This window comes from Physcomitrium patens, chromosome 8, assembly GCF_059467195.1.
Source record: "Physcomitrium patens ecotype Gransden chromosome 8, ASM5946719v1, whole genome shotgun sequence".
NCBI classification, from domain to species: domain Eukaryota; kingdom Viridiplantae; phylum Streptophyta; class Bryopsida; order Funariales; family Funariaceae; genus Physcomitrium; species Physcomitrium patens.
In genome coordinates this window covers 2389579-2405857 of record NC_143417.1, presented here as the reverse complement: position 1 = coordinate 2405857, position 16279 = coordinate 2389579, and the positions used below count along the sequence as shown (strand labels likewise).

Genomic DNA, 16279 nt, shown 5'->3' with positions numbered 1-16279 from the left:
ACTTGTCCTTGTAAAGATAGTTACATCAAATATACAAGTCTTGGATGCACAAGAGTCCCCAAGATGTGTCTAGATATCCTAATACCACTTCTACTCTTATAGAAATTCCTTCCAAATTTGTATCATCTAAAAACTTCAAATCTAACTATCTAGTTGAACTCAAACTTCTCTACAAGTTAACTTATACCTTTAACTACTTCTACAATAAAAAAAATAAAAAAATAAAAAAACTATTGTAGATTTATTTTAGATCTTCAAATATTGCTTAATTTCAAGTAGGTGCTAAACAGGACAATTTCCATTCACCAATGTACTAAATCTACCATATCTCAAAAATCCAATATTCAAATATCATAAAATTTCATATATAGTTTCTTAGTATAGTCATCTACACTTATAGAAATTTTGAGCCAAAAATTCATCCAAAAATTCAAGATATGTTCCAAACCAAAATCTCTATGAAAAAAACTCACTTACAAACTCTAGTTTTCAAGCACCGACTTCCAACAACTCTTTCTCCTTCATTCCAAATTAGAATTTATCAATTCTTTTGCATAAAATGTAGTTCTTCAAGTCAACTTTTAAACATCACTTTTTGATCTCCAAAAGCTCTCACTCAATTCCTTGTATTTACAAAAATAGTGGCAATAGATATAATTTCAAGACCCTAACTTCAAGCACCCATTTTGCTCTCATAAAAACTCCGAATTCCTTGATTTTTGCACGAAAATTGTAGCCCTCAAAACAAGCTAACAAATCCTAACCTTTAAACTTCAAATGACCACCTTGAAGTGGCCTCAAACTCCAATATGGTCTTGGACAACATCTTAAAGTCCATTGGGCATGACCTTCAACCAATGGGAATGAAGTCATCCATCAACTTGCCTTATCCATCCATATGGGAATGCCTAGAAGTCAAAATATTATCCTAAATATATCTACTCTAAATTCCTTATCAATAAATCCTACAACTTCTATCTTTAATTACAAAACTTAAACTACAAACTTAAACAAATTAAACAAGGATTTTATTTTTATTTTTATATTTTTTTAATTACAACCCAAACTCTCAGAAAATTCCATATTACTTTTACATATTATGCTACTTTCCAACATGATAATATTTATTTTTTTATTGCATCTCCTTAGTCACATTTGTTTTTTTTACTTTCATACAATTTTTTTTTAACTAGTTTTATGTGTTTGTAATCTCTTCTTCTTCTTCTTCACTTAATTTAAATATATTATTTTCATTTTTTATAATTTCTTAAAAAAATAATATACCAATTAGAATATATTTCTGTAATTCTTGGTGAATAATATCTAATTTTGAGTTTTATGTGTTTTTTTTAAAAAAAAAACATTAAAAAATCAATGAACCTGGTTTACCTGAATAAATATTGTAATATACGATTTACTAAATGTTTTTACAGAGTGAGGAGGTCATTTTACGAGAGTGGTGTGGCCCTCACTGATAGAAGCCACGTGTGCGTCCGCAGTGATGGGCCTATGGGCGGTCATAGGGGGTCACGCAGGTTTCAGCTGAAGGAAGCCCTACCGGTCTTCAACTGAAAACTCCTGCTCTTCGTCCTCCTTGGCCCAACTTCGCCGTCGCTACCATCCTCTCGCTCAATCCCTCGTCCTACTTGTATCATAATTTTCTTGGGTTCGCTTCAATTTCACCACTACTTCGATACCCATGTCGTCGATTTCATATTAATCTCTCATGTCCCAACATTGCGGATGCATTTGCATTCCCAGCTCGCTTGTGCACCGCCCGTGGAGTTTAATTGGGTCTGTTAAGGGAAGTTTTTGTTAGTGGGCTTTTGTAAGTTATGGCTCTCTGAACCCCGTTCTTCGAATTTCTGCAATGGTGCATGGGATGGTGTTCTGGGTCGCCGTTGCTGTGATGATCTGGTGGCAGTATCTGTCAGCAAAAGACCTGCTGCGTTCGAAGTGTGCTTTGCTTTTGGTTCAAAATTTTGTGGTAAGCGCTGAATACCGTGAGGTCTTTGAGAAGAGCGAGATGATTTGCAGGCGCCGATGGGACGAATTTCTTTGCCCCATTCTTTAATTTCGCTGCACCGTTTCCGCTAACTGCATGCAAGGATGTGAAGATTGGTCAATCGGCTGATCCATCCCAATATATCTCATGACTGGAGTCCACAGTTGCAGAAATGGCATATTAAATCAAGCAGATTTTGAATAGCGCTTGAACAGGTACAACGCATTCACTTCATTTTGAAAGGGAGATGTCTGACCAAACGAGAAGTCCACAGGAAATTCCAAATTGCAGAGCTGTTAGTGAATCATTTCGTCATTTGAAGCAATCGAGTTGTGAGTCTGAGGTTTCTAAACCTTTAGGAATGTTGGAGATGACGGCAGGGTTGTCAGATGGTCGCGGAGTGCACGCATCTTGCTTACCGCTGAATCGTTTGGCAATAGGAGCAGTAAGAGGACGTATCTATATGAGTGCCATCGATGCCAAGGTGGATTAACGAATCTGGTACACTAATTTGTAAGCTTCCATGCAAGCAGTCCAACTTATAAATGACATTTGACGAATATTTTTGTGAGTCCCTGAACACGGGCCCAAAATTTTATTCATAGGTTATATTGCAGAGAGATGGCAGTTCACCTTTGAAATGTGCTCTTACAAAAAGGAGAATTAACTTCTCATGCACAATGAACATAATTAATGTGTACACTTCTAGAATGAAAGAAGCTTCCATTCGGAATAGGATGTAATTTTCTAAGCTTAGAATGGTCTCCACTTCTATTGCCCTGGGTCTTGCCCTAGGTCTTGCCTATCCTAGATTACTTGCCGGAGTACATGATTTTGAACAAGGAAATCTAATGTACTAAAGGACGTCATTATTTGCCTATGTTGTTGAACCTAAGTTTGTTTGAACAGGTGCTCTTCAGGGTGATGGGGAAAGCAAGAGGTGAAATTGATAAATATGACTTGTACCTGCATGACAGGCGAGAAGCGAGCAAGGAGGGCACCAACATGGGCTTTCAGTCTGATTTCCCTCATGACACTTGTGACCGACAGATAAGCTCGAGTGTAATGTTATTGTCCTCTTGTGGGCATCGTAGGACAGTAATAAATTCAGATGATTGCAGTCATAAAGTTTTCAGTAACTCAGACAACACTATTGACCTTTTAGATTTGAGCACGACTGGGAACCTTGAAAACTACGTGCTGAAAATCTCTCCATTCGAGTAAAACTGAGGCTGTTTGACCAATGCCCCACAGGGCCATGTCTATGATAAATCAGTCGCATTGGATCGGGAGCGGTTGGAAGTTGCAAGTTTGCGCCAGGATATCATTGACGAGTACGAGAAGAAAAGTGCGGAGCTCCTTGAGTACTTGGATTCCATGGAATCTGCATTTGAATACCAAAGGTTGGAGTACGAGGAGAGACAAAAAAATTTAAGATTGGAAAATGAGGAGCTCAGGCATGAATTGGCACATGGCTGCAGGTAGTATGGCCAGTGAGAAGCTAGAACATAAAACTAAAAACCTGGAACCACTAGAGCAGACTTGGCATTCAACATGAGAAATTCTCTTGTTAGCGGATGGTAATGAAATTTAATAATTGTAACAGGACACTTGCAATGTTACTCAGAAGACTCAATGGTCAGTAGTGTAATTTTGGTTTCTCTACTATTTGCTAATGCCATATGGGATTTCGTTTCAGTTACTTTTGGTAGGATTTTCAGGTCATCTCAATTTAAAATTAGGGATGGTCATGTTTAGTCATAAGAACCGGTACTCCTTGTTTTGTGCAGGGCTCGTGTAGCTGAGCTCCTCGAAAAGGATCAGGAGCGAGAGGAGGATGCTCATTACGTCGTTCAAGCGGTGCAAGTCTTGAAGAGCGAGATGAAGGAGAAAGAGAGGGTCGCCAAGAAGGACCATAGAAAAGTCAAGGTTAGATTGCACAAGAAATGCAAGTCATTATTCACAACTGGTCTGTGCTATGAGAGTGAGATTTAAAGGTGAATATTACTAGATTTAGACGCACATAGACGCTTTACAGATTTCAAAACAAAACTTGTTCGAAGTTTGAGAACAAAAATGTGCTACAAAAATGAACCAATTCCAATCAAGAACTATAAGGGAAACAACCAATAATACAGTTCATTTTCAAAACAAAAAGAGAGTGAATAGTTAGTTAAGGAAGTGTGTGGTGCAATTTAATTTGAATATTTACATGATTGTTTTCGTTCATAATGGGGTGTGAAAAGCTCTGCGGGCCATCTTTGGTCTTGAATGCGGCAGGAGCTGCAGTTAATGGTAGAAGAACTGCAATGGACTATTGAGAAGAAGGAAGAGGAGCATGAAAATGTAGGGAGGCGTGAGAAGAAAGCCCGAAAGCACATTGAGGAAGAGAATGATGTACTCAGACGGAAAGCTGCTCTTGGCTGGATGCTTGGTTGTTTATCAGGTACACATCAACACACAACGCTGGAGAGGTTCGAATTGCGTTTAATTCTTAAGCTTGGGAGGTGCTTTGAATCACTTCTTGCTTACTAACAAGATGCATGGGCCCGTGTTACGGTAGAGCTTTATTTGAGGCTGGACCCTGATATTGGAGCTGGCAGAATTCTGAAGCTGGTGCGTAAAGTCCAGCGAGAGTTGGAATCTGGGAATCGCGTTTTCAGCACCGGAGGAATGACGCCACCCAAGCTGGAATATGAGCTGATTCAAAGAGAGATCCGGAGGTTGATCAATGCTGGCAACTCCAATACACTGCCAAGTTTAGCCCAAAAATTACGCATAAATTCTTCTGTGGTGAGGACTGCCAAGCCCAAACAGTTCACAAGGGAACTTCCAGGTGATCGTCGTAAGAAGCTTAGGCTTAGTAAATCTCTTCGGGAGCAGGCCCAGGCCGCGCAACGAAGCTTCTCTGCACCTTCTGAAGTGTAAGTGCTGTATTGAACGTTTGAGGAAGAACAGTACACAAACACACTGAAAAACATGCTGTTATGTTACATAATTTTTTCGTTTACAATGTTCTTGCTTGAATGTAATTGCTAGGTAACAGATGCAGACAGAATTTGTAATCTATGCAGCTCAATCAAGAACTTAACGTCCTGCTTAATCTCCACAATCATGGCTCTTGTTATCGTTGTTTGACCTCACTCTTCAAGGTTCGCCTGAGAATTTAATGCTGGAGGATTGCTTTTGTGATCTCTATTGTTCAGGCCTTCGAGAAAGGAGGTTGCTGCCTGCGAAGGGTTTGTTCTAAAAGATCACCTCAAACAAAAGCATCATGTATCATGTCACAAGGACGTTCAGAAGAAAGATTGGGGAACCTGGAAAAAGCTAAGGCTACTGAAGATGGACCAAGCTGCCAAGGAAACTTCCTATCGTGAGATCAAGAAAGTTTTGCAAGGATTAGAGAGTAGCATGACTTATCTTTTGGGTCAAGAAAGGCGGCGTCGTTTAAATAATCAAAGTAGGATATGATCTCAGAACTTCGATAACTTCTGAACTGTGTAAATTAACCTGTCTACATTCTGTGTTCTAAACTAAAGTACAGCACAAGAGAACAGGAGAGCATAGTTGTCATATATTAAATGAGTACAACAGACGACAGTTTTATACTCTAGAAGAGTGTTTGTTGTCAACTGGTATGTCTTCAACTGGATTGAATCTGCATAAAATTAAATATTGTATTGATAGTTTGTATTCAAATATCTCTACCATTTATACCATTGAAACAAGCTTGGTGTTAAACCTTGGAAAGTGATTTGGTAAAGATGTTGGCCCACATTGTAGTATTTGAGACACACTCAAGCTGAAGTTATTCAACTATTTTTTTGTCTCAAAAAATTAATATAAAAAATTAATGTACTTTGACCAATCATAGAATTAATGTGCTTTGACCAAACATCAAACAATAAGTATCATGAGTGTAGGTTCAATTGGTGCATATTAATTAGCTAAAGTAAGAGATTGAGTGAATAAATTATTGTTGCTGTATTAAATAAAATCTTGAATAGAAGTTCAATGCATATAGAAAAGTATTTGTTTAACTCCAAGCCAATGTATTAGAGTAAGATTGACCATAAATTTGGCCAAATGATTCATGAATTTTTATATTATATTTTATAAAAGTAACCAAATATTAAAGACTATTGATAGCATGTTTGTATGGAATTTGATCTGTAGAGAAAAACTCATGGTGTTTTCTTTTTTTATATATAAATATCTAATGTTGACTTCATAAGGATTACCAATTTGATTGCATCAAGTGATATATAAAACATACTTATTATTAAATAATATTAGTATTTTAGTTTAATAATTATATAATATTTATATATCTAATATGTATTTAATGTTTTGATTGTGAATAATAAAAAAACCATTCATTAAAATATCAATTTCATACAATTATTGGATATAAAAATTCAATTATCAAAATATAGTTTATGTGAAAGGGTATGTAAATATGAATAGTTAATAAAAACATTAATATTAGAAGTATGTTTGAAAAAAATTATATATTAAAATATAATTATTAATAACTTTATACCTCAAATTTAGAAATTTTAAAGTCATAAAGTAATTTTAATAAGTAAAAAAAGAAAAAAAAAAAAAAAAAAAAAAAAAAAAATCATGTTTGAAATGAAAAAATACATGATTATCAAACCAAGCTTTGAGATGACTAGCCTTTCTATTTGTTTTGGTGATAAATGATTGATATCCCATGTCAATAAATTTTTTAAAAAAATAAAAAAATAAAAAAATAAAAATCAATCAATAGAAAAAAAATTTAAGACAACTGAAGCATTGAAATTTGAAGTAGGTTTGATGACTTAAGTAATAAAAGTATAAACAAAGAAGTTTTTATTACATAATTAAGTTAGTTTCTATGCTCCACATCAAAATATTGCAAGAGTAGCAAAGAAGAGACATTTTTTATTTTTTATGATTAAAAATATATGAACATAACACATAATTGAAAAAAACAATAATCTTAAAATTGAAGGTAGAAAAGGAGAGAGAGCAATAGAAAGAAAGAGAGATAATATGACAAAAAAACATGAGAGGCAAAAAAGACAATTAAGAAAAATTAAAAGATAAGACTATAAATATAGTTCACTAGAATATATATATATATATATATATATATATATATGTGTGTGTGTGTTTAAATTAACTATTTGAAGTTTAAGAAGAATTATTAGAAGAGTGTTACATAACAAAATTATTTAAAAAAAAAAAAGATAATATTCTTGTTTAAAAAGACATAATATATATTTTAATAAAATAAACCATATTTTCAAATTTCTTATGGTTTTCTATAGTTAACAAAGATACATTAGAAACTTTTAGTATTAATTTTGGTATGAGATTTTATAAAATTTAAAAATAATTTGTACAACTAAAGATTCTAAAATGTAAGAATTTGAGATATAAGACAATCTAAAGTTGATGTTGAATTAAAATTTTTAAAGTTGTAGTAAAGAAAAGATTGAATAGATAATAAGGGGTGGAAAGTGCATTAGTCTAAAATAAAATTCTAATATTAGTAACTTTTAGCCTACTTTGATCATACTTTGAGCCAATTTAGCTAAAGTAATTTTTTTTATTTAAATAATATTATTTTAAGCGACATTCGAAGGATTTATAAAGTAGTATTGTATGCCATAATAAGTAAGAAAATTAGTAAAATCTTGCAGGGTGAATTTATTGTCATTATTGGAATAAAAAGAAGAATTTATTCTTTAAAAAATTCTTAAATAAGAGTCTTATAACTTTTCAAATTAATAAAAGTTTAGATATCTTTTTAAAGTATACATAAAAATATATATGAAAAAAAAAATTAATAAATTTAAAGAAATAAATTTAGTCTTTCAGAAATGGTCTATTCATTGGGACACGTAAATTAGTATAGATTAATATTAATTCTCACATGATGAAAGTAGCAATATCATTTAAAGAAGCCATTTTTGAAGTAATTTTTAATAAAAAAACATATTAAAAATAAATAATTATAAATTATTACAACTAATCTCGTAATTATTGCAATAATTTTTTTGTAAATATCAAAATTTGGAATGTCCATGTCAATAATACTCTTTGAAGGTCTTAGTATATGTCTTTAAATAGAATTGTAGGAATAAAAGAATACCACTAGATTTTGTGGCTATACGAATAAATAAATAATAAAAATACATTCTTATTTTATGAATTTAATTTTAAATTTAAAAATTTTAAAAATTAAATAAGAAGTAAAAATATAATAATTGGAGAATATGTATATATATATATATATATATATATATATAAATAAATCTAAATATGGTAAATCAGAAAATATATATTAAATTTTTATTAATGATAGAGATTAAGATATTTTAAATGATGACATTTGATCCAAAATTAAGCTAAATAAAGTCTCAATTAATGCCAAATACTTGGCAAGAATAATTATTATCAAAGACAATTAGACATAGAGAATAGAAGTTGGTATGGTTGCATAATAAAAAAGACAAGGTGGTCATATATCAGATAATTTTTTAATTTAAGGCACCAACATAATATAATAAAGCATCCAATAAGTATAGCTAAAAGTAAAAACAGTAGCTCATCTTTAGAATAGTTGTTAATGTATTAGTAATAATATAATGATAATATTGACTTATAACAAAGTCTATAAAATAAACTTGTTCCAATTAAATAAATAAATATGTAAGATGAAAGTTACTAAATTTTGACTTGAAGGGAGGTCAAAGCAATGTGGATAGAAGAAAGCAACTTCAAAAATAAAACTCATTGATATTTTTCTAATGTAAAAAGAAATAAATTAGAAATTTAGTCAATATGAATAACATTAAATTATTATCATTATTTTTTTATATGATATTAAAAAAATTATATAATAAAGATGAAATTGGAAATTTCTCCTTAAGTTATAATAAATTCTAATTATGTAGAAGAAAATTGGGAAATAAATTAGTGGCTAAAGGTTTGTAAAAGTTTATTTAAAAATAGTCACATTATAGAGAATATATTTTAAAAATTAAATTACATCTACAAAAAAATTATAGCTACGTAATAGAGTTATTTTTGTAAATATGTATTAGACCAAATTTACTTAATATCTTTTTTAAAAAATTGATACTATCCAAAATACCTTGTAAATTTAAAAAATGAAAGTTTATATAATGAAACAGATTTCTTAAAGGGGCTTTACGCTTCTTAAGTTGTATTGCTACAAGAACAATTATATTCAAAGAGTAACAAATGAGGTTAAGAAATAAAAACTAGATGATAAGTCATTGTGTAAGTGTAAAAAAGACATTGTAGAAAGAATAGATTACACTCACATGAAATGAAATGCTTATGATCAACTGTAGAAAGGTCAAAGTCATATCCATGTGTTGTTCTGAATAAACACAACACAAGAAAAATAAAACAACAAAATTATTATGTATTATCTATTGGCAATAGACCCTCTTTTGCATATATATATATATATACATACATATACATACATACAAAAAGAGTGTCTATTACCAATAGATATGTCTCTTTGGTGTACCACAGTATCTAATAAATCTACTCAATCTAAAATACTCACACATCTCAACCCAAGGCTCAACCCAACTTCTAGTGCAAGTGGGCTTGAGTCATAAGGAAGTAGGACTTGAAGAATGGGGCTGAGCATTGGGAATACAATGCCAGCAGAAAAAAATATATGGTGAGTATTTTCAAACCTTGTGAACCACTGTTTAATGCTTAGACCTTGGTTCCACATGTTTAGACAAGAAATTGTGGCCTCGCTTGAACCCAGGAATCAAGTTTGACTTTTCAGTATTATCCCACATGCTATCCAGTAATGATCTGAGGACTGATCCCTGATATTAGACTAATGCATAGAGGACCGTTCAAGAGCATGCCCATAATATGGTGGCAATTTTAGCAATTGGAAATATAATTATTAATAGCATAAAGAGCCCAAGGTTTTGAGATATCCCTGGGTAGAATATATTCCACAATTCAGTGGGAAAGAAAAAACACAAACTGTTTTCAGTATATGTATATGTATATATATATATATATATATATATATTTTTTTTTTCAATTTTATTTTATTTTTTTAGCTTCCTTTCATTTCAAGAGGCTAAGAGTTTTTGTGCCGTAGTGGACTTGTACATGTGTGCTGATGAGAAGAAACCTAGGCCCCCTAAAATTGCATTGACTTCACTAGTCATTGTAGATGATTTGTTGTTGAACATGGAAGGCCAGGAAAAATGCTATTCTATTGCATCGGATTCGAAAGCCATTGTTTGTTATCAGTGATAGCCGCGGCCAGATTCTGCAGGATAATTTTACTTTAAAAATTTGTGAACCTGTGAATATCTGGTATCCTTCCTCAGCGTCGGGGATAGCCCCATCGTTTCTTAGCATGCAGCAAGTAGGAAAAACTTGTCTTCTCAACGTTCTACGAAAAGAAAAAATTATAATTAAAAAACAGGATATTAAAATACTGGGTGCAGCACAAGTAAAACTCGTGTTTACAACATAGAGAGTGCAAGGTCTGTCACCAACGTTGCAAGTACAACAAAGTCAGTAAAGACTGTTTAGGTTTTTTTGGTAATCTTCATTCCTCATCCTAAACAAAATATCTGGTGTGGTGTAACTTTTGAAACAACGACGTCAGGTAATCTAAGTTATAAAACACAACACGAATTCAACAACCTGTCAAAAATACATTTGTACAGCAAGACACACGGTTTAAGAAACAGGAATTAGAGACTTGTTGAACTAGGAAAGTTCATGATTCGCAAGGGAAAAGAGGGTTCACGCTTGTTTTGACTTAGGAAATTCGGGGAGACCGCAAAGCCTTCCTGTCAAGCTTCAATATTCCAACCTGACAGCTTTCTAATGCAGTTGAAATCACTTTGTGAAATAAATAAATCAATTAAAAAAAACCCCACCACCACCAACATCCGTCGTGGAAATCTGGGAGAATCTGCTACTAGAATCAGCGGCATCGATAGCCTGGTTCATGGACTTGGCATCCCCGTTACAAATTTCAAAGCTACGATAACTCTACTTGCTGCCGTCGCATCACCCTCCTCGCCTCCCTGGTCTTTCCATTCGCTTCCTGCAACAGTTGTTTCCTCATTCCCCGTTACGTCGGTATCGGCGATCGATGCTAGTTTTTTCCTTGCACACGGTCGGGAGACGAAACCTTTGCCAACGAAGTCAACGTCCTCAAAAAAGTGGCGCGTGTTTTGACAAGCAGATAAGGTTTTTCGTCAGTGAGCTCGCAGCGTTGTTTGTTCAGAGCGAGTAGGAAGAGAAGGCGGGGGATGAGAATGACAACGATTCAACTACGGGGATTATGAGGAGAGGCTGGAGAGGCTGACGAATCTGAGATCGGAGATTTGTAGTACAACAGGAAGAAGCTTGTCTTCTTTGGGATTTTTTGCCGCTCAAGATGTGAATAATGGGGCGTTTGTCGGAGCAGGACAATCTGGAGAATTTGCGAGAGCGTCTTGAATGGAGCGTTGCCCTGCTTGGATTGATTGCAGCCATTGTGGAGGATACGAACTGGGCGTGTCGTTGCCGAAGCGTGAGTTTGTTGCATCTGATCGAATGCCAAGGTTTTTTTTTACTGATCCCACCACATTTTGTCGCCGTTGCACTCTTCTGATTACAACAGAAGCTGTTGCATCAACTGAGCACCGAAGAGGTCATGGGGAAGAGTAAGGAGACTTCTTGGGTCAGGATTTAGCAAAACCCACTGCACAGCCAACCCAAATTCTGAAAGTAGCTGGTTTTTGAAAGCATAGTTAACTGTTGAGGATTGAATAACCTGGGCATGGCGAGGTAACTCGCAACGTCATGCTTGAGATTGAGAAGGGAGAGGAGCAAGTCATAGACTTCACTGCTGTTGTCCTATTAAAAACCCTTGGAGAAACAGAGGGTATAATCAGCCAAACGATGTCGCAGATCTACAGTTTTTTCCCTGAAAATTTGAGCGGGCAATGATATGTACACATTCACGTCAAAGATGGAAAAACGCGTCTCATTTCACCTAAAATGCAGCTAACTTACGTTTTTTTTTTTTTTTTTTTTTTTTTTTTTTTTTTCTGCTTCGTAGATGAAGTTGCTAGAAATATTCAAGAAAAAGAAGAAGACGGCGGTGGGCAATGGCGAACCTCACGATGCCTCGCCACCAACTCCAACGCCAACGCCGCTATCGAAGCCACCACCTGATCACAGCATCTGCAAGAGACCGGAGTCATATTTTCTTGCTCTAGCTCTGCCGCCATTGCACACATCCTCCCTACCGAAATATCCAACCCGTCGAATTGAATCGCAACTCACAAAAATCCAACCTCCTGTAGACAAGGTACACCAAAAATGACTTGAGCAATGCTCTGAGATTTTGTTTTATTTGAAGTGGATAGACGCATTGTTTAGGGTCATGTTGGTGCAGGCACCGAGTGCAAATGGGAGGGAGCAAGTGAAGATTGCGGCGTCTTACCTGAAGTCTCAGAAAAGATCCATGTGGGTGTGGCCGTGCCTGCAACTAGATTCTGACGCTTCTGAGCCGAGTAGTCCTACATCACCACGCCGAGATTCAAACTCCACTCGTAACCATTCTCTGTCATCACAAGACAGAAGGGATAGCTCTAATGCATTGGATCCTAGCTCCGCCGGAGGTTCAGGACGTCGTCACTCCATACGACCACAATCGGAATGCATAACGGTGGATTATGGTAATCCGGGGTACAATTTGATCGCAAACAACCCCGCCGAGGGTTCCGCGTATTCTACTCCGCAGAGGAATCCACGAGAGCGATCGAGAAGTGGCCATGGGAAGCCATCTACACCTCGTCATCAGGGCTGTCGCAAGCCGTGCAAGCTTCCATCGCCACCTAACTTGACTGAACTCGACAGAAAAATGCGACAATGTGCCACGGCGCCTGCAACACCGTTGCAGAAATTGTCTCCTCGACCGCGTGCACCGCCGGTATTGATGTTCAACCAGGAGACGGTACCGCAGGGGCACAAGCTGACGCCACCAGCTTCGCCTCGGCCGCACAAACTGACCCCGCCACCATCTCCTTATCACGCAACAAGCTCAGCCATGAATCTGGAAAGACTAGATGTGCCCAAACCTCCTCAGAGATGGAAGATGGGCCAGTTGATTGGCAGTGGCTCCTTCGGTTCTGTCTACGAAGGGTGGAATTTGTGAGCTCCTTTTCTTCTCTCAGGAGCTTAGCTTTGTGGTTAAAATGCTAATGACGTTGCTAGCAGATTAGAATGCAGTAGAGTTGTTTTGGGTTGAGGATGATATCACGCTGGTCGTGAGGTGGGTTCGCAGGCCATCTCTGAACACCTCTTAACATCTAATTTTCATGGCTTTCGTTTGGAGTTGATTGCATGATTGGAAGCAGCTTGTTCTGATCCTAATATGGTTGCAAAGCAGGGACGATGGCAGTTTCTTCGCCGTGAAAGTCAGCAGTATTGACAACGTTTCCTCTGAGATTCACCAGGTAAGCAGCCACTGGTTCGGTTAATCCAGCAACGCATAATCTATCAAATACTTTTGCGTCGTGCAATGTGGCATGATTTCTGGGTCCACTGTCGAGTCTCATCCTTCAACGTCATTGTGTGGGTAATCCATGGCAGGAGGTAGCGATGCTGAGTAAACTCAAGCATCCCAATATTGTCCAGTACTACGGCACTACCACGGTACTAAGCTCTACAAAATCCAATTCTACCTTCAAAGGGCTATGCATGGGGCTTTCTGTATTTATCTGTTCTGTGCATCTGCAGTAAAAATGGACCTTTCGAGGTCGGAATCCGTCTCTTGGGATGTTTTTTCTAACACAGGTCAATTAAACGTTGTGGCAATTAAAAAAAATTCAGGAGGACGGAAACATCTGCATATTTCTGGAGCTTGTGAAAATGGGCTCACTTGAGAAGATCATGAAGAAGTTTGACGCGTTTGACGAAGTGCTGATTAGGTTATACACTCGCCAGATCCTCAAGGGGCTGGAATATCTGCATTCCAGGAACACAGTGCATAGGTGACATTCTCTATTTTACATCACCCGGATGGTCTGCACTTGTTGAGCCTGATTTGAGTAAGGAGAACCTGTGTTGAGAGCTTCAATTCTAAAACCATTGAATTGCGTGCAGGGACATTAAGTGCGCAAACATCCTAGTGGATTCTGATGGGCAAGTGAAGCTAGCGGATTTCGGTTTAGCCAAACAGGTTCTTACCTTCCGCACCTCTTGCGTTGTGGCAATTCGCCCTCTTCAAAGTTTATAAAGTATGCCTAGTTAGTTTAGCAAAACCTAGACACCTCGCAAGCTTTTTCTTCGGAGAGCTCCAATCTATGGTGTAGTAATGAACAAAGATCTGCAATTATGTTAAAATTGCTTACGGCGATGGAAGCAGTGATGAAGCAGGCTCAATCTGAAGATCCCTTGATGTGTTCAGATGAAGGAGTCAATGGCCAGTTCAGTGAAGGGCTCCCCATATTACATGGCTCCCGAGGTAATCACTCTTCAGCAAGTGCACTCTGCTAACTTACTCCAAAATTCATTGTGTTTTTCGTGGTCTGTGTGTGAATCTCCTCTTGAGGTGATCTGCGAATTTTATGTGTTGGACTTTGACACCGAAGGAATTGCTTGCCAGATTTTGGCCCCACAACACAGTAAACGCCCTTATGGGCTGCCCGTGGATATCTGGAGCCTTGGGTGTACTGTGATTGAAATGGCAGACGGCAAGCCGCCATGGGGTGCATTCCAAGGGGTGAGTTCTAGTTCATATCTACTCTTTACTTTTTGAATCTTTACTTTTTGTGCGAGCTTAAAGCGATGCAAGTGCACAATTCATTGGACGAAATTGTATTAATTGGAAACGATGTGGGAATTTCCTCAGTATGGGTTCGTTTTCAATGTAGTGAAGGGGGTCCTGCCACCCATTCCTGAGCATCTGAGTGACAAAGCAAAGGACTTCATATCCCAGTGTTTGCGTAAGCGTCCAGAGGACCGACCCACAGTGAAAGAGCTTCTACTTCATCCCTTTGTAGCCATCACTTCCCGGACGTTCTGAGTTTCTGTTCCTATTCGCGACCAACTTTGCAAGGTTTTTGAGATTACCCTGCGGTGTGTTTTTCTCGTGCCCCACGTTGATCAGAAGCCTTAGAGACTACCTGATATTATTTTTTCAAGAACATCGCCACTGCCAGATTGGATTCTTTGAAACGCGATACACAGAACATTCATTGCCTTACAGGGAGCTGGCAATTCCTTCAGCAAATAGTGTCCGATTGCTCTATTCCTCTTTGGGCATTCACATACTTCGGCAGAAATCTCAGAAATTCTCCAGAATTCAGGTTTAGTACTTCAATTCGAGGTTCACGGGGTGTAGAGGAGACGTTCGCTATCACTTTTTCATCTTCCACGTGAGAAAGCGAGGTTAATTCACGCTTCACGTTGGTCTGCGACTGGTCATTCATGCGTACAAGCGAAGCAACCATTGTTGTAATCCAGAAAATGCAAAGCTTTCATCTGAGTATAATCGGAGATCATTAGAGGGACCTGGACGCCAAAAAGGAATCTGACCCATTCAAATCCTATACAATCAGGAGAAGAGGTCTTCTTCCTCATGTAACACACATTGGTAGAAGCATAGGAATTTACTAGAAAGATTTCAAGTCAGTTGATATGCTTTTCTGAACATTTCCATACTGATGAAACACGATTGCCGTTTCACAGAAATGAGAATTAGTTCCAACGATTTCGACCGATTTACTATGAAAATTAGACCAGGGTAAATTCGATCTTTAAATCCGATTTAGACTTTCCTGGATATGTACATGTAATATATTGTACAACTCCCCTCCTGTAATGGACCTCACAACTGAAATCAATCAATACCAGGAAGAGGTTTTGAAGTCTTGAATCAAACCCTAGAATTTTTTGAAAACCCTGTGAATTCGCTAGTTTGATAACGTAGCAGTTTTCAAAACTAACTTGAAATTGAGCTACGATCAGGTCGAGGCAGAGTCTCTTTATTTTCATTATAAGGTTTCAATAGAGAGTCACTGCATTCACGCGATTGATGAGAATGGATCGTTCTGCTTACAACGCCAATCAATACTAGGTTTTAGAGCTTGAACAGCAGCGCATCATGTAGCATAGTAAAGATTTCTAGATCTCCAATCTGGCTCAAGTTCGACACCCTAACTCTAAACTCAGCGATGATACGTGTGCACTTTTAGC

The 16279-nt window shown here is 36.7% G+C and overlaps 2 protein-coding genes and 1 long non-coding RNA gene across 17 annotated transcripts; 2 read left to right on the top strand and 1 right to left on the bottom strand.

Annotated features, from left to right (window-relative positions):
- Positions 1-1583: 1583 nt before the first annotated feature.
- LOC112281332 (uncharacterized) lies at positions 1584-5780 on the top strand. 11 transcript variants are annotated; one of them, XM_090252326.1, is made up of 9 exons: positions 1585-1987; positions 2170-2220; positions 2386-2489; positions 2915-3067; positions 3260-3486; positions 3796-3934; positions 4286-4451; positions 4569-4929; positions 5212-5780. In XM_090252326.1, the coding sequence occupies exons 3-9, from the start codon at positions 2469-2471 to the stop codon at positions 5474-5476; spliced, it is 1332 nt and encodes a 443-aa protein (XP_090108452.1). In that variant the 5' UTR covers positions 1585-1987; positions 2170-2220; positions 2386-2468; the 3' UTR covers positions 5477-5780. The 11 variants fall into 11 exon arrangements, with proteins under 11 accessions (XP_090108454.1, XP_090108452.1, XP_090108451.1 ...); XM_090252328.1 differs by having other exon boundaries at positions 1584-2220; positions 4295-4451; XM_090252325.1 differs by having other exon boundaries at positions 1585-2220; positions 2446-2489.
- Positions 5781-11207: 5427 nt separating this feature from the next.
- Positions 11208-15983, top strand: LOC112281955 (mitogen-activated protein kinase kinase kinase 3). Of its 5 annotated transcripts, none has more exons than XM_024519043.3 (10): positions 11208-11634; positions 12135-12386; positions 12474-13231; positions 13470-13536; positions 13673-13735; positions 13913-14073; positions 14186-14261; positions 14490-14546; positions 14688-14804; positions 14934-15983. In XM_024519043.3, exons 2-10 carry the CDS (start codon positions 12135-12137, stop codon positions 15105-15107), a joined length of 1725 nt encoding a protein of 574 aa, XP_024374811.1. In that variant the 5' UTR covers positions 11208-11634; the 3' UTR covers positions 15108-15983. The 5 variants fall into 5 exon arrangements, 4 of the variants coding, with proteins under 4 accessions (XP_024374811.1, XP_024374802.1, XP_024374816.1 ...); XM_024519034.3 differs by having other exon boundaries at positions 11315-11603; XR_002969732.3 differs by having other exon boundaries at positions 11328-11603; positions 14448-14546.
- LOC149988424 (uncharacterized) lies at positions 11928-12663 on the bottom strand. The gene is made up of 3 exons (XR_016504381.1): positions 12522-12663; positions 12193-12259; positions 11928-11999 (listed from the first exon to the last, which is right to left on the bottom strand). It is a non-coding gene; the product is annotated as an uncharacterized LOC149988424 (long non-coding RNA).
- Positions 15984-16279: the final 296 nt, after the last annotated feature.